Source organism: Prosopis cineraria, unplaced genomic scaffold (genome assembly GCF_029017545.1).
Source record: "Prosopis cineraria cultivar Desert tree isolate PC_DT_omini unplaced genomic scaffold, ASM2901754v1 PC3, whole genome shotgun sequence".
NCBI classification, from domain to species: Eukaryota; Viridiplantae; Streptophyta; class Magnoliopsida; order Fabales; family Fabaceae; genus Prosopis; species Prosopis cineraria.
In genome coordinates this window covers 40,990,718-41,009,053 of record NW_026555334.1, presented here as the reverse complement: position 1 = coordinate 41,009,053, position 18,336 = coordinate 40,990,718, and the positions used below count along the sequence as shown (strand labels likewise).

General features: G+C 30.3%; 2 protein-coding genes across 5 annotated transcripts; both read left to right on the top strand.

Annotated features, from left to right (window-relative positions):
- The first annotated feature begins 1,485 nt into the window (after positions 1 to 1,485).
- On the top strand, positions 1,486 to 6,534 carry LOC129304744 (aspartic proteinase 36-like). 3 transcript variants are annotated; one of them, XM_054944513.1, is made up of 10 exons: positions 1,486 to 1,931; positions 2,384 to 2,513; positions 2,607 to 2,857; positions 3,428 to 3,655; positions 3,965 to 4,127; positions 4,820 to 4,893; positions 5,011 to 5,107; positions 5,226 to 5,289; positions 5,686 to 5,757; positions 5,838 to 6,534. In XM_054944513.1, exons 1-10 carry the CDS (start codon positions 1,690 to 1,692, stop codon positions 5,999 to 6,001), a joined length of 1,485 nt encoding a protein of 494 aa, XP_054800488.1. In that variant the 5' UTR covers positions 1,486 to 1,689; the 3' UTR covers positions 6,002 to 6,534. The 3 variants fall into 3 exon arrangements, 2 of the variants coding, with proteins under 2 accessions (XP_054800488.1, XP_054800487.1); XM_054944512.1 differs by having other exon boundaries at positions 1,486 to 1,937; XR_008591764.1 differs by lacking the exon at positions 5,226 to 5,289 and having other exon boundaries at positions 1,486 to 1,937; positions 5,838 to 5,977.
- A 2,659-nt stretch (positions 6,535 to 9,193) lies between these two features.
- On the top strand, positions 9,194 to 13,530 carry LOC129307490 (polyadenylate-binding protein 7-like). Of its 2 annotated transcripts, none has more exons than XM_054948470.1 (9): positions 9,194 to 9,705; positions 10,559 to 10,677; positions 10,775 to 10,968; positions 11,181 to 11,440; positions 11,530 to 11,636; positions 11,720 to 11,909; positions 12,433 to 12,722; positions 12,867 to 13,106; positions 13,215 to 13,530. In XM_054948470.1, exons 1-9 carry the CDS (start codon positions 9,510 to 9,512, stop codon positions 13,260 to 13,262), a joined length of 1,644 nt encoding a protein of 547 aa, XP_054804445.1. In that variant the 5' UTR covers positions 9,194 to 9,509; the 3' UTR covers positions 13,263 to 13,530. The 2 variants fall into 2 exon arrangements, with proteins under 2 accessions (XP_054804445.1, XP_054804444.1); XM_054948469.1 differs by having other exon boundaries at positions 13,210 to 13,530.
- Positions 13,531 to 18,336: the final 4,806 nt, after the last annotated feature.

Here is an 18,336-nt window from a genome sequence, read left to right as displayed (position 1 = left end):
CTTATAATAAATATGAAATATGAAATTTAACTTATTTAGAATACCATCATTAATCAATTGAATGGAATATAATAAAATAAGAATATGGGAAATAAATAAATAAATAAATATATATATATATAACTTATTTAATGGTTTATATTTTGAGTTGAATGAGGTTTTTATAAAACACCCTCTATTATTATACGCAACTAATGATTTGGAAAAAACAGATATTTTTATTTTCCAGTTGCAAAAAAATTGTCTATCAAGACAGAAAGATTAATCATGAATTTTTCATATAATATTAGTAAATAATTAAAAATTATATCTTGTTTAGAAGTTTCTTCTAGCATATCTTGTCAGGAAATAAAAAACCTGAATCATGCGGAGGGATATATAATACCTAAATCATTGCGTGAAGCTTGGTGAGTAAATAGATTGATACATTTATCTATTTTTATAAAAACATGATCATCGAAAACGATTGTTCATTAGTATGGGATCACGAACATGGATTAACAAATAAAAGAAATGCAAATTCAACAATCAACAGAGGAAGGGGTAGATAACTGTAGGTTTTTAAATATTTTTAGTTAAAATGCGTAAAATTCTTTTAAAGTTTGAGACAGTTGCAAATAATCCCTTATCCTTAAAAGTTTAAAATTAACTCCCTAATTTTTAATTTTATTTTTCATAACCGCCATTATTAATTATATTATTTTTTTATGAGGGTTAAAATATCATTTAACTAAAAAATGTTATAATTTAGTCTAACATTACCATGTTAGATCAATTTTAAAATTTATCTAATATTTAAATATTTAATATTTAAAATTTTAAATATTTTAACTATGTGCATTACATTAATTTAACATGAAAAATAAATAAAAATTTATCCATTAGAGCAATAAAATTATGCATCATTGATAATAAAAAAACATGAATAAAACTAATATAAACATAAATATTTAAAATTTTATATAATGATAATAATATTTTTTTTGTTATCAATGTCTGACTTATTTAAAAAATATAAAAAATTATTATAAATAGTTATATAATATAATATTTTTTTAATAATATTTTTTAGTTGAACAACATTTTAACCCTCATAAAAAATAACATAATTAATAATAGGGGGTTTTGAAAAATAAAATTAAGAATTAAGGAGGGTTAATTTTAAATTTTTAACATTGAAGGGGTTATATACAACTGTCTTAAAATTTAAAAAATTTTTATGCATTTTAGCTAATATTTTTTCATAAACATTTTATTTAATAATTTTTATTAATTATTAATAACATGGATTTGTGAGACCGTTCCAGTCCTCTCCATAGGGCAAAACTTAACCGACGGGTCATGACTCACGAGACATTATCATCAGTGGGTAGAGGAACATAGTGAAAAAAAAAAAAAAAATTGGGCATCCTTGCTTTCATTCTACTTTATTTTATTTCTCTTCAAATAAAAACGAGCGGCTTTATATACACTGGCTGACGGGCACCCAAAGGCCGAAGACCGCGAGTCCACGGTTAATCTATTCGTAACCTGTTGATCAACAGCATCGTGCAGCTCTTCGGTGATTCTGTCCTGGGACACCGCTTTCTCTCTCTTTCTCCCTCTCTTTAAATGCCTCAAAGCAAGCACCGAGCCCATCATTCCCAGTCTCCCTAAATTTATCCGAGGAAAGGCCCGAAAGCACCGAAAATGCGGTGTTTTCTTTCGTTGGTATTGGCCTTAGCTTCCTTCCTGTTGCTGGTAGCGGTAGCATACAGCGGACTGCCGAGGAGTTTTCTGCCTCTTGAGCGGGCCTTTCCTCCGGGCCATCGAGTGGAACTGGAAGCACTCAGAGCACGTGACAGAGCCAGGCATGCTCGAATCTTGAAAGGCGTGGTAGGCGGTGTTGTCGACTTCTCAGTCGAAGGGACCTCCGATCCTTACTCCATTGGGTACGGGTAATTATACCTTCCGGGTTCTTTTAATTCTCATCGGTTTTATTTCACGTGCATTTATTGGGCTGTTTCGAAGGGCGTTAACTTTAAAGACTGCATTCTTTGTTTATCCTATTCTTCTTCGTCTTCTGGCAAGCATTTATTGGTCTTCATGTTGCATTGATCTCTTTTCGTTCTCCAATTTGCGGCGGAAAATGCTGCGAACGATAAGAAGAAATATAAAGATGGAGATAGAATATTTTCGGTTACCATTATGTATTATCTTCTGGTTAGCTAATGGGTTCTTCCGGTCACTTTCCCTTTATAATCCGTAAATCTTTGTTCTTGATGTTTTCCCTGTCTTTGTTTGTGACCACTGATTCACTTGCACGCTCTGTTTAGGGTTAACGTTATCGAATCACAAGTATTGTATTCTTTAAAGATGAAGTAATCTTGGGTTTCTTGTGTAGGCTGTACTTTACGAAAGTGAAGCTGGGCTCTCCTCCAAGAGAATTTAAAGTCCAGATTGATACTGGAAGTGACATATTGTGGGTTGCTTGCGATGCTTGCAGCGATTGCCCTCGATCTAGTGACCTTGGGGTAAGATTTTGATGATTGTTCTTATTTATAGTCATACTATCTTGGGAAACCAAAAGACACTCTGGTACTTTGTTTATGTTCTGCAACCTACAGATTGAGCTCAATTTCTTTGATAGAGCCAGCTCATCCACAGCCATGCTAGTTTCCTGCTCAGACCAAATGTGTGCTTCTGCGTTGCAAAGTACTGGAACTGAATGTTCCCCTCAGATTAATCAGTGCAGCTACACTTTCCAGTATGGAGATGGAAGTGGGACATCAGGTTATTACGTATCTGATCTGATGCATTTTGACGTGATGCTAGGACAGTCTATGCCTGCCAACACTTCAGCTAATGTTGTTTTCGGGTGAGTCCTTATGCTATTGAGTAAAAGATACGCGCCTGTCGTTGCTAGATGGTGGAGTAATATTAAGTTCATGGGCACTCAAATGGGATAGAGAACAAATAAATCAAGGAGGAAAGTTGGATGGAAGGGTTCAGAGAAGCTTTGCTTTATAAACATCACCAACAACTTTGCACTTGATGAAGATTACAATCCAAGATTTATTACCAGCTAATTGTTTGAAATTCTGCATCAAACTAATATAAATTTTAAAACTAATAACTATAGTTAGTGCTGAGCTATTGGGCATGTTTTTTAGAAATGAGAATGGGAGAAAATGAAAGGGGGTGAAATTGGCATTTTTCGTCTTGTCAGTTGGTGGATTTTTGGATAAAAGGGGAAAGGTAAATAAATGGTGTTTGATTAAGTTGAATTGAAGTCCTTATCCATTTGCATCTGTTTACTCTCCATTTTTATATTATAATCTATTACTTCCCTTTTTTTTAGTTTTGCCAAGTTACTCTGATTTTTTTTTTTTTAATGTGGACTTTGGAATGTTAAACACGCTCTCTTGCATGGTTGTTTCTGGTATAGGTGTAGCACCTCTCAATCAGGAGAATTGACAAAGACGGATAAAGCTGTTGATGGAATTTTTGGTTTTGGCCCTGGTGGTTTATCTGTTATCTCACAATTGTCATCACGGGGAGTAACACCCAGAGTCTTCTCTCATTGCCTAAAAGGAGAAGGCAATGGAGGAGGCATATTAGTTCTTGGTGAGATTTTGGAGCCAAATATTGTTTATAGTCCACTCGTCCCATCACAGTATGCCCTCTTTTCCCTACTTGGTTTCATGCTTTCTTTCTCCAGATGCCATTGACAATTTTTCCTTTTTGTCACATCGCATTGATTGAAGGAAATGCACGTCATATGCATAGCTGTCATAAATCATAATGACACTAAAAAGTTGTTTGATACTTTCACATGGTCTCTTTGGAACATAAGAACATGTAGCACTATGATGGATAACGGAAAATGAAGTATCAGGATCAACATTTGTGATCACTTGGAACTTGATAGATCCATTTGAGATGCATGGCATTGTATTTGACTGATTTCTCAATCCAATCTTAGGCCCCATTACAACTTAAACCTTCAGAGCATTGCTGTCAATGAACAACTCCTCCCAATTGATTCAGCTGTCTTTGCAACATTTAAGAACCAAGGAACTATAGTTGACTCTGGTACAACGTTGGCATACTTTGTTCAAGAAGCATATGATCCTATTATTAATGCTGTAAGTTTTTTTGTTGCCCAATTACGAATTTGAAACATTTTACTTTAGTTGGCACATAAGATTCTATGGTATGATCACTTTCTCTTGATATATCTCGTCAGGATGCAAAATCTTACGTGCCCTTTCACACTATTATCTTATAATAAACAGCATCTCCTCAAAAAGAGTGATAAAAAAGTTTTTCTGTCTGAACCAGGAAACTGGGCTGTTAATTTGAGATTTTCATCATTACGTTTAGCAAACTGCTTACCTTCTTCGTCTTGTGTCTATTTGTTCCTTTAATATATCATTAGGTCGCAGACTGGCAGCATGTTTGTCCATCGAATCCATATGTTTTCCTATATTCGACCGGAAAAAAAAAGATTCCTATATTATTTGTGTAACATGACATTTTTATGGTCCTTGGTGTTGGTAAATCCCATTTTCCTTAGATCTTTAATTGTAATTGTTTTTCATCAAAAACATATTACTATATTAGTGATTTAATCAAGATTCTCTCAAATCTTACAATAGTCAAGGCGTTGAATATCATATTGAGGTTTATATCTAATTTTTATTCAGTATATTCAAGAGAGGGTGGGGAAGGAGCACAAAATGAAGGAAAAACATCCTGTTCTAATTTCAAAAATTCTATATGAAATCATAGTGACCTTACTTCTACTTGTACTGAGGTTAAATTTCTTGATGTGTAGATCACTACTGCTGTGTCACATTCTGCAAATCCCATTATTTCAAAAGGATATCAGTGTTATCTGGTCTCAAGCAGGTTGATTTCAGACTTGATATTTGCTATGACTTTTAGTTTAGTTCTATCATAGAAACAGAATTTGTTCTTTTAAGACTTGTGAAGACTCATTATAATTTATTCTTGTGCCTTACTCAGCATAGGTGATATATTTCCTCCAGTAAGTTTAAATTTTGCTGGCGGGGCATCCATGGTTTTAAAACCTGAACAGTACCTTATTCGTTATGGATTCGTCGTAAGTATATCTATCTATTTCTTTGGTTAAATTGCTGCATTTTTTTCCTACTTAAGGAAGAGCTACTTTTTTTTGATGCCACTGGTTATTACTCTGATATGCCACCTTGCTATAAAAGGATGGTTCTGCAATGTGGTGTATTGGTTTCCAGAAGGCGCAGGATGGGGTTACAATTTTAGGAGGTAAGACCCTCTAGGAGATTATTTGAACAAGCCGAGTATTTCTTTTGTCACTTGAAAACTTGATTATTAAAGGTCATTTTAGTAAATAATAAGTAAATACATATAGAGTCTTGACTTCGGTAGGCTGTTAGGAAGAATCTTATTTGACATATGACAGAGTATTTCTGGTTTACTCTAATGGAATCGAACTTCAAATCATGATCTGGAAAAGGGTTTGTTGGCTGATTGCTATAATCCAATACTTCTGGTCTGATGTCTGTGCAAGACTATATTGATGAAAGTTGACTTCATTTTGACTTGAAAATGTCATCAATAAGCATGATACTCAGATGTGTGCGTCCTCCAATCTTTTTAAAGTATTGGGTTGATGATCCTGGCTGTCTCCTCATCTTGCAGATGTTGTCCTAAAAGATAAGATTTTTGTCTATGACTTGGCTCATCAACGAATTGGGTGGACTAACTATGATTGTAAGTTGACCAGAGGAACTCTTTCTTCTAACCTAGAATTATTACGGCCATTCCTGCATTGATTGCAAATTGCCGCTCAGGTTCCTTGTCTGTAAATGTCTCCCTGACCACAAGCAAGGATGAGTACATCAATGCAAGGAAGCGGGGTGCAAGTAGCTCACAGATGGACACTCTCAAGAATTTGCTACCTGTTAGCATCGGCATTCTCATAGCGTACATATTAGTTTTCATGGAGTCCCTATAGCATGTAGATCCCACATTCAAAAGCTCATTCTGTTTTTTCTTTTTCTTTTTTTCTTTTTTGGTTTTGGCCGATCTTTTATTGGTTATCGGCGTCCCCTTCTGATTAGCTGTTTCTGTTGCGTATTTATCCCCTTTCCATTTGGGCTTAGCATTGCCTGCTAGCGGGGGGCAACTTCCATCCTTCTAACGAAAAAGCGGATCTCATTGTAAATGACCAGAGGGGCTCCGTTGAGGATGAGAACTTCCAAAGTTGCATATTATATCTATAGCAGATAAATTTGCACTAGTTCTGTAGTCCATCTGTCATTCACTGTGTGAGGGCTGAGGACAGATAAATGTGATTTAGATTTACTGGCCACGGGATACACAAGGCATATAGCAATCTCGTGTGCTGATGGTATCATGGATGGTATTCGGGATGGAGATTTATGGTAGTCGGTCTTCCTTTTCAAATTATCACCTGTCGGAATATTTGTCGTCAAGAGTAACATTCATCCTGGTCTCTATAAATGAAAATTACCGTAGTTGATCTAATGAGCGACACTGGTAACTTTTACTGGTCAATTTGGTTCGATCTCTTGTTAAAGCAGTCAGTAGCAATATTAGCAGCCAAAAACATTATCAAAATAATGATAATATTAAACTTTCTAAATTTCTAATTTTGTCGTCGTCTTCTTTTTGTGACACGAGGGTTTAATTTTGTCTTTTTGAGAAAGTTACATCCTCTCTAATTTCATCCATGTATAACTTGAAAAAATGATTTTCATGATTAGGATATTTCTAAGACTAGTTAAACACTAAAGGCAGAAAGTTTCCAAGCATTTTCAACGTAATAATTAGGAAATAACGAAAATTTAACGTGATCATCTCCACCAGTCAACAACCTATGGAAAAGGCATAGACCCTTTTTCCAAAAGTCAAATGGATAAGATCTTTAGCCTACAGTATAATATGTCCTCCGTAGCCTAGAAATAAATGAAAAAATGATTAAAAAAATTCTATCAAAATATATAAATAATAATTATGTTCATCAAAATATTATAATTTCTCATATGTGTTTAAGTATCTTTCTAACATTAATAATTTTAATTTAAATGATTAAATTGTTCCTTGCTTAAAATAAAAAAAAAGGTTTAAGTGAGAAGTTGTAATTTTTTATTTAATTCTTACGAATGATAAAATAAGAGTTATGATTGCTTACTTCAATAGTAAAATAAATTTCACATAAGAAGTTGTTATTTTTTGTTCAATTCTTGTTATTCATATTGTAAAAGTTGTGATTGTTTAAAAAACTTATGATTGGTTATTTTTAGAATTTAAACTTTAATGATAAATGAAATTTTACGTGAAAAGTTATGACTTTTTATTTAATTTTTGCAATTTATAAAATTAAAGTTATGATTGTTTAAATAGAAGTTATGATTGGGATTAATTATTTTCAAAACTTGTTTATTAATGATAAAACAAATTTCATGCAGGAAGTTATGATTTCTTATTTAATTTTTACAATTCATAAAATCAAAGATGTGATTACTTAAATAAAAGTTGCGATTGAAACTGCTTATTTTCAGAACTTATTTATCAATCATAAATAAAAAATTATAATTTTTTATTCAATTTTTACAATTCAAATAAAAAAGTTATGTTACTTAAATAAAAGTTATAATTAAAAAAATGGAGCTAATTTTTACTTTAAACAAGGGTAATTTAATTGTTTACCCTAAAATAATTAATGTCATAAAGATACTCAAGTCTTCAGAAGAATTACAACATTTTAAATAATTTAATTGTTATTTTTATATTTCAGTGAGATTTTATTTTTATCTTTTCTAAATAAAAGTTAAAAAAACAGAATGAAATTTGTACATTAAGCTAATTATATGACTGTTCTGAATTTTCTCTTTATTCAGTAATTTTTTAAGCTCAATATAACTGAATTTTATATTACTTAAAGAACGTGTTAGTGAGATTAAGTGCCTGTATATTTAAGATTAATAAATAAATAATTTTTAAATATTTTAAAGATCTTATAAAAGAATTTATTTTATAGAGATTTAATAAAAAGCAGGTAATATTTTATATGTGATTAAAATAATAAAAAATAAGTATTACTCATTTATTTTTAAACTTTATGATATTTTCCTAGATTTCTATTTTCTAAAAATAATTTATTATTTTAAAATTTTATGATATCTTCACATGTCTTATTTCTCTAAAATGTTCTCTCTCATATGTCATAAACTTGCATTAGATTATTTGTAAAGGTTACATAAAGTAGTTTTTTAAAATAATCCGACTTTTTTTACTCTAGTTGTTTTAAAAAATTTAAATAAGCATTATAAAAAATTCTTAAAATAATTTTTTTAAAAAAAAGTAATTTTTTTATAAAATGAGTAGAAATAAACAGCCATTAAAATAGGAAGTACATGAGAACATTAACTAGGTTCTCCTGAATGATAATATCTTCAAATTCGCTCTTCGGTTCTTCCAAATAGGCACAATTTCTCCCTTAGCAAGAGCAAACATTAACACCTTCAAGCTGCGAAAATGCCCCCTCTTTCTTGAAAAACTAGAGACCCGGCATGAATATTATTATATTATTCAATTACTTAAAATTTAACCTAATCTAAAAGCCTATTTAAAAATAAATTTTTTAAATATTCTCACATTTTAATTTTAAATATTTTAAATATACTTTAAAATTATTAGTATAAATATACAATCTGATTTATCAATTAAAATATATAATAATTAAAAGAATTTGTTACAATATAATAATAAAATAATAATATTAAAATTAATATATAACTTAAATCTGATTAAAAATATAATTAAAAATATAAAAGAATATATTAATTAAAAATTAAATAATGAAACTGATATGTGTGTGTGATATATAACATAATACACACACATATATAAATAAGTTGACTTATTAAGCTTGTATGTTAGACTTAATTAATGATTTAAACTTAAGTTTATTTAATAAATAAATTGAATTGTATATGAAGTGAGATAGGATGTATGTTTTTAACAATGACCTGATCTGTTCTCGTCCGTAATCACGATAGGCCTCATAACCGATCAGTGGATGTAACGCTCTCTCTACGCGCGTGGGAATGGCTCTCAGCTTGCACACCCTTTTTGGCGAACGGCTCCAACCTCCAGCGTCCATGCATAATTCTCACTCCACCATCCTCCCTCCCTCTCGTCCACCCCCTCCTATCTCACTCAATAAAAATTCCCTTTTCTTTGTTTCTTTCTTGCTCGTCCGCCAGTCGCCATTTCTCTTCTGACTATTTCTCCTTCATTCTTTCTCTTTCCGGCGAAATTCCTTTCTTTAGAATCGGACACTGCCAGGTCCACTTTCTGATTCTCTCTGCACTGGTAAAACACATTACACTTCCATCAAGCTTTGGAAAGAAACGCAACCTGACTCTTTGCCCACCCTTCTTTCTTTCTTTATTCACTCTGGGAGGTATCTACGACACGTGCTTTTCACTTGACCAATGGCGGTTCCTCTAACGGTTGCCGCCGCACGGGCTTCACTTTACGTCGGCGACCTCCACCCTGACGTCAGCGATGGACAGCTGCTCGAATTGTTCTTGGAGTTCAAGAGCCTCACTTCTGTTCGGATCTGTAGGGACTCCTCCACCGGCAGGTCTCTATGTTATGGCTATGTCAACTTCAACTCTCCTCAAGATGGTATATACAATTTCTTGATCTGCGTTTTAACTTTTCCTTTTCTTTATTGTTATCCATTTTGTAGTTCTTTTGTCTACTTTGATTCCTGAAAAAACGAAGGAAACTCTCAGAAAGAGGGAGCTCGCTTGGTGGCAAATGTAGCTTTTAGAATAATGTATTTGTTTATGTGCGTGTATTGGGCTGTTGGCATAGAATCTGATTATAAGAACCAACGAAGAACTTTATACATAATGCTGTTAAATTATTCAACAGTTTGAATGAGATCTTGATTTCGACAGAGAGATATTGTTTCTTGCGTATTTTATCCTTCACTGTCTTTTCGCTGTGTAAAAGATATGAAAATCATTTCAAGTGACGTTCTAGGAACTACTAGTTTTCCATTGATTCGTCTCTTTTCTGAAGTACAACGGAGGCTTGATTGTTACATGATTTTCTGTTTTTCCAAGAATCCCCTCTACATATAATTCAAATTATATATTTGTTAACTTCGACTGGTCTCTAGCTACCTGCTTTAAGTTGCGGGAACAATAAACCGGCGTTGTGGCCTGAGTCTCATTTCCGATATGCTTGGATTAAGAAATTGTTTATTTTGCAGGGTGCAGCGGTAGTGAACATAATATTTTCGTTCGTTCGTTCGTTTTTTTTTTTTTTGGGTCGTTGCCTAGTCTCTGCGCATTATTTTAGTTAGATGTTGAAAAGCAAATTCTTATAAATCTGAATTTTATTTACCGGGGGTAACTAAGTTCAAATCTTTGTGAAACTTTCATATTATTTTTCAACTTCTTTAAGAAAATTACAAGATTTAGTAGCTTTAGCTCCAGTTATCTTAAACTGTTATTCTTGATTTGAATAGCTATTCGTGCTATTGAGGTGAAGAATCATTTTAAACTGAACGGGAAAATGATAAGGGTCATGTGGACCCATCGTGACCCCGAAGCAAGAAAAAGCGGCAAAGCGAACGTATTTGTTAAGGTACATGTCCGCTGTTCACCTAACTCGTAATTGATCTCTGATTCATTATTATTTTTGAAGTGGATTCTGATTGAAACTGGCTCTGTTATCATGACAGAACTTAGCTGAACCTATAGATAATGCGGGATTACACGAACTGTTTCAAAAATTCGGGAAAATCTTGTCCACCAAAGTTGTCACGTCTGAATATGGGAAGAGCAAGGGGTATGGCTTCGTTCAATTTGAGTCAGAGGACTCTGCAAATGTCGCCATTGAAAAGCTGAATGGCTCCACTGTTAGAGATAAACTGATGTAAGAGTTAAATTCTGCATTGTTTGATGTTACGTTGACATTAGTCAAACTTGCAGCTTGCTGTTTAGTGTGCTGCGCACTAACCTTACAAATCGCAAGTTCGAATTGGCAGAGACCTAAAGAAATCCTTCTAATTTTTTAATTCCTTGCTGTATTCAATTTCATATATACCTCTCCGAAAACTAAGTTTAATGGAACTAATCTGGTCACAGATATGTTGGTAAGTTTGTCAAAAAAAGTGAACGTCTCTTGCCCGGTCCCGATTCCAAGTTCACGAATTTGTTTATGAAAAATCTGGACCCAGAGACCACAGAAGAGCTTCTGCAGGAAAAGTTCGCCCCTTTTGGAAACATTGTTAATTTGGCTGTTGCTAAGGACAACAATGGAGTATCAAAGGGTTTCGGCTTTGTGAACTATGATAATCCAGATGATGCTAAACGGGCAATGGAAACCATGAATGGATCACGACTAGGTAGGTTTCTTATGAGCAACATTTGCAATTTCTTGACGATGATTTCCCATATTAATATATAATGTGATTTATTGGTTTGTCATAAGCAGGTTCGAAGATTATATATGTAGCCAGAGCGCAAAAGAAGGCTGAGCGTGAAAAGATCTTGCACCATCAGTTTGAGGAGAAGCGTAGGCAACGGATCTTGAAATATAAGGTAATCCGTGCCCCCTTTCTTTTTAGATTTAACTTACATTTCCTTCTTGATTGTCTTATAGTAAGTCTTGGTTTATATTTCAGGGATCAAACATTTATGTGAAAAACATTGATGATGATGTCAATGACGAAGAACTAAGACATCATTTTAGTTCATGCGGGACAATAACGTCTGCTAAAGTTATGCGGGACGACAAAGGAATAAGCAAGGGGTTTGGTTTTGTCTGTTTCTCCGCTCCTGAGGAGGCCAATAGAGCTGTAAACATTTTCCATGGTATGTTAATGTTGTTATAGCAGTGAGTCCGTGGATGAATGAGTTTTGCTACTTTATTAATATATTACGGTGCTAAAAAGATTGATCGTCAATCTTGAAAGACAAAACTTCCGGGTAAACCAGAACCTTGAGCGGTTTCTATTTGAGTGATTTCAATATGAACTACCTGCGTTAAAACTCATGTCCCCATTCTAATTTGAGTGATTAGCGGTACATTATTAGCAAATGATTGGTAGAGGGCTGCTTTTAAGGTCCTTTTGATCACTATTAACTTCTTCTCAAGGAAATATTTTTTAGCTTCTTCTCTCTATCATGTCTGTATGTGTTTCTTTTTCATTGGCTCATTCTGATCTAGCGGATTTTACAGCTAACGTTCCAAGCTTTTTTCCCCCTTCCATCTTTCAATGAAGATATAGAAATATTAGGATTATTTAGGATTCTACGAAGGGCTACTGGTCTTCGAGGTACTTCGTCATGTCGGTCTACTTGGTTACTTTTAATCAAATTGATTTTCATGTCACAGGATGCATGTTTCATCGTAAACTGCTATATGTTGCCATAGCTCAAAGGAAGGAAGACAGGCAAGCACAATTAAAGGTGCAGTATGCACCGGGAATAGCAGGACTAGCTGGACCTCCAACCGCTGTTATACCTGGTGGATATCCTCCTTACTACTACGAAGCCACTGGTGTTGTTTCACAGCTGCCATATCGACCCGGGCTAGTTTATCAACCGCTGGGATTGAGGCCAGGATGGAGGCCTAACGGCTTTGCACCTCCAACAAGACCAGCTCAACAGGCTCCATTTTCTGTTGTGAGTAGCAACTTTGCTTGATGAATTAACAACCCACCTATTTCATTTATCTTGCCCTGTTTACAGTCCACTCAGAGTTATTGTCATTGTTGTATGGCGGTTCAATGTGTCGTAATATATACTTCTATTTCTTTCCATTCACAGCCTGCTACTTCTATGAGGCCGCACAGACAAAACAGGAGTAGGATGAATGGGCAGGCAATTTCGCAGGGGAATGTTCGCTTGGGTAAATTCATGCCACAAGCACAACACCCTTCGCAGCCAATGGTCTCTTCAAAAGAATCAACTACTCGGCAGGTTCGCTTTGCTTTTGCTGCTCAGGAGTGGCAGCAGCAAAAGCAACTCCTTGGCGAGCATATTTACCGACGGGTACATAAACTCAAGGTACTGCCATTGCATTATTTCTTTCCTGTCTCATTGGGATTTGATGTTAAATTTCTTAAATTATTCACTGAAAAAAACTTGTTTATAATGTCATTTCGAATAGCCTAGCCTGGCAGCGAAGATTACTGGGATGCTCCTGGAAATGGAAATTGGTGAATTGCTGCTTCTCCTGGAATCTCCAAGATCTCTTTTTGCCAAGGTGGAAGAAGCTGTGCAGGTGCTTAAGAACTCCAAGACTTGAGTGTCGGGCCAGGATGCACTTCATCCGAGCAACTTTCCAGCTGAGGTTGCTGTGAACTGAAGACTTCAACTTGAAGCCAATGACTTGAGCGAAACTTCTGGAGACCCAGATTTTTGTTCATAATTTTTGACATGTGAGATTCAGAGATAGCTTTGTTTTGGATTTTGATTTCAATGCTTGACTAAAGGATGAACTTGAGCTGAAGATCGTTTACTTTTCGTTCAATTACATCTCGTGGTTTAAGATTCTCTGATGCTGACCCACTGGGAACCGCACGACAAACCAACAAAAATTTGTAGACTGCATTATCACAACCAGCCCGTCAAAATTTCGGGGGACTGAGATCTGATACAAAGGAAGCCTAAAAAGAAATTAAAATATGTTGTGAATGTTAATACGGAAAAAAACTTGAAACATTCACATTGAATGAATATAAGCATAGTTATTTTTTGATTCATGATTCAAAATGACTGGAGTTAATATTAATATTAATATTATCATGAAATATCGTAAAATTATTAATTTATTATAGTGTTTTGATGATATACAATAATTTACATTAATGCATTTTTTTTTTGGGAAATGGCATTAAGAGACATGAAGATTGAATTAAACTTAAATAAATATAAAAAGATTAGGAAATTCAAAATAATGATAAAAAATTTTTAGTAAATTGGTCTAAAAATTTGTTACTCTCATTTCATAATTTGCAGCTTTAAAATAAAAAATTGCATGTAAGATTTACTAATTTGTAAAAGAAAAATATGTTAAATATTCTCTTTAATCCTATTTATAAGCTACTTTCAACATGTTTTATCAAAATCAATGAAAATCTTAAATCTCGTTAACTTTATTTTAAAATTTAATAAGTTTTTATCTTTATTCTTAATAAATATTTTTAAATCTCATTACTGATATTTTTATTCATAACATTTAATAAGAACAAAAATGTAAAGAGGAGCATTAAAAATTGATAAGTGTCCTGTAAATAAGAACTAATTTTTTCTGCTCTCTCCACTCTATGAACAGGACTAGAGGAGTATAATGACTTGGAAATCGTTTTCTTTAATAAAATACCCAATCTTCCGTTCAAATTAGTGTTTTGAGGGTTAAGAATTTTTTTTTAAAAAAAAAGAACAGCAAAATACTGAAAAGGATAGTTTGTTTAATAAAATTTCTTTTTATAAATTATTGATTTTCACTTGTAAATTTTTACTTCTTCCGTTAAAAAATATAAGATATTTTTAATTAAATTTTATTATTTAATAAAGTAGTAATTTATTTTTAAACTAACACTATCTTTTTATATTTACCTTTATTTAATAAGGTGTTTTATTCTAAAAAATATAAAGTAATTTATTCAATAGCGACAGTTTTAAAAAAAGTAACAATTACACTTTAAAGACTCTAAATGCCTTACATTTTTTAATATTCAATTCTTTAAAAAATGTCCTATATTTTTAAATGGAAAAAATATTAGTTATAACTCATGTAATGAAAATAGTAAATTTTTATAATAATTCACTAAAACCATTGATTTTTATTTCAAATTTTCAAATCTTTTCATTTTTATTTAAGTTTAATAAATCTATGTCTAATAATATTAATATTTAAATTTTTTTAAAAAATTAGTTTAATAAACTAGAAAGCTGTTTAGAGATTGAAAATTGTAAAATCAAGTTAAATGGGACAATATCTAAAATTTTTTACTAAAAAAACTAAATTTTAATCCTCATTTTTATTTAAAGTAAATAAAAGAGGAAAGATAATATTTTATTGAGTTTTTTAAATAGACAAATATAATGTGTTATAAAATTTATTTCATAGACGTTAAAAAAATTAAAAATTAATTAAAAATTTCTGACCACAATTCTTCAATTTTTTAAAATTGAGGTCACCAAAATTTAAAATCCTACCTCTCAATCATTTTCTTTGATCCAAACAAATTATAAAAATTAATAGAAGTTAAATTATGAGTAAATATTAATTTAATAATTTTATAAAAATAATAGTTTATAGAAAGTATGAAATAAAATTGTATATATGGTTATAGATAAATAATTATAATAATAAAAATTAACTATATATTTTATTTCCCCATTGTGATTAAAAAATAGAAATAATCAATAATTTTTTTCATAAAATCTGTTATCCCATATATAATCAAATATAGGCAATAATTTATTTTAACCTATAATTTATTATAATCATATAAATTAAAATTCTAAAATGTATAATAATAAAAATCTAAAACAGGTATCTTGTTTTAGAATATTTTTCTTTTAAAATATATGAACATCTTATTTTATTTTTGTATAGGCTATATATAATAAAAGGAGGATAAAAATACTTTTCGTTAGTAGAGATATTCACATTTAATGCTCAATTATACCTCAAATAGAATTATTTTTAATAAGAGAATACTTATTAACAATAAAAAGATAACAATCTATTTTTTTCTTACATAAATTATTTTAAAATATTATATCATCTGCATATAAAAATATAAAAATTTTTTAAATGTGATCTCCAGGTAAATTAAAATTTAAAAAGCATATTTTGGTTAAAAATTTATTACTTGTAAATATAAATAACTACTTATTTTATTTAAGAATTTCTTATACTTGTACATATAAAAAATGTAAATAACACATTTTTTTATATTATCTAACTAAGTCAAATTGGAGTACTGTTCAATGCAATTTAAAATCACTCTTTCAAAAATAATTTTTGTATTCACGCAACTTTTTATTATAAAATTCTTCATCTTTTTATCAACTTATTTTCTCATATAACTTGTCATTTTATATATATTAAAAACACAAATGACATTTTATAAGCAAAATTTATTACCTTTATATTTTGTTATTAAAATTTTAAAATTAAAAATTAAATTATAATGTACACAAACAAAAAATATATTAAAAATACTATCATTCAATATAGATTATAACTCATTCTATTTTATAATTTATTATCTAATGCATATTTAAAAAGTGATGATAAAATTTGCTTCAATAACAATTTAGTCATTCAAGTTTGCCTCAGTGACAATTTAATCATTTAAATTTACTTTAATAATAATTTAATCTTTCAAGTTTATTTTTTGAAGAAGAGGTAATATATTGTTGAAATTTGTTAATATAATAAAAAATATTGAATTGATAGTCACATAAATTAATGATAAAATCAAATTCACTTGAAGGCATATTTATTTTTATTTAGCCATATCCAATTTGTCAGGTTTTAACATACTTTATATGCCAAATTAACTTAAGATTCAATTTTTATTTCAAAACCTAAAATATTAAAGTAACAATTTAAGAAAACGTAAGGAATTAAATTAATAAAAATTGAACTTGAAAAAATAAATCAATAATTAAGGAAATTTGAGGGACTTGAAGGTTCATTTTATTTTTAAAAATAAACAATGTACTTTATTTTAAAATTCATTACCCATGGATATTAAGTATATGAACACCAACTTATTCTAGTTTAAAATTTGTTTTACAGGATAACAAATTAAAAATGCATCTTATGCGTAAAAATAAGCAATTTATTTTATAAAATTTTGTTTTATTATAATTTATTTCCCTATGCAAGTAAATCTAAATTTCAATGAATATAGACTTGAATTTTTATAATTTGTCAAAAAATTAAATTTATAATTTTATTATAAGTTTTTAAGTTACTTTTTTATTACTTGTTCGACATTTAACATGTATGATAAAAAAGCAGATATTATTATATAATAGAATATCTTACACTCCCTCCGTTAAAAAAATAAAGTCAATTTTAACTGAATTTTACCTCTCAATAAAGTATTTATTTATTTTTAAATTAACTTTATATTTTTATATTTGTTCTTATTAAATACCCCATAATAAATATAAAGTCACTATCAATAATGATATTTTTTAAAAAAGATAATGATTATGTCTCAAAAAATTAAAAATTCTTTACATTTTTGAATATTTAATTCCTTAAAAAATGTTTTATTTTTTTGAACAGAAGGAGTAATAGTCAAATTAAATTGAATAGTTATTATCATACCACATGTGACACTTATTAAGTGATGTGATTTATTTCAATCATTAAATCTAAATATGATATATTTCAAAAAATTACTATAGTTCTATTATGTATAATTCATTGACAAATTTTACTATATATTTTCTCAATTTTTAAATATAAGGAAAATTTTTATATGGTTTGTTGTTTTTTTTATAAGCAAAAAAAATTCAAAAAATATTTCTGACATTTTTTCTCAATTACTCTTCATTAAATGATAATATCATTAAATTAGGAAAAAATGAAATGTTAATCACAAATAAATCTCAATCTAAACTTTTTAATTTCAGACATAATAATTAAAATTTACTTATATATAAAAATGAATGAGAATAAATTGATTGATTTAAATAATAAAATAATCTATTTTATGATTTATTATTTAAATTTTTATGTTTTATACAATCAATTATCTAATACAAATATAAAATACAGGCAACAAATGATAAATCTCCTACATTTACAAAAAAATATTAGACCCCATACATATTATTTTTTTATGAGTCTCATTTTTGCAAGTATTTTTTACTATGAGTTCTACACTTATTTTCTTAATTTGTATGTTATATACAATTAATTATCTTATACATATACAAAAAAAGCAATAAATACTAAATTTCCTACACTTACAAAAAAAAAATTAAATCACATAATATTGTTTTATGAGTCTCATATTTACAAGTATTTTTTACCATGGGTCTCACACTTATTTTTTTAAATTTTTATTGTAGGTTCCATATAAATTCTTACTATACAAAAATAAAATTTTTTTAAAAATATGGTTCATTCAACTATAGAGAAGCAATACCATATATGCACTTTACTATATATATTGATGATGATGATGACCATGTTCTCAAATAGAGTCAGTAATTTAGATGAGTTGTGCTTATTTGAATCGGGTTTAAAATATACTAT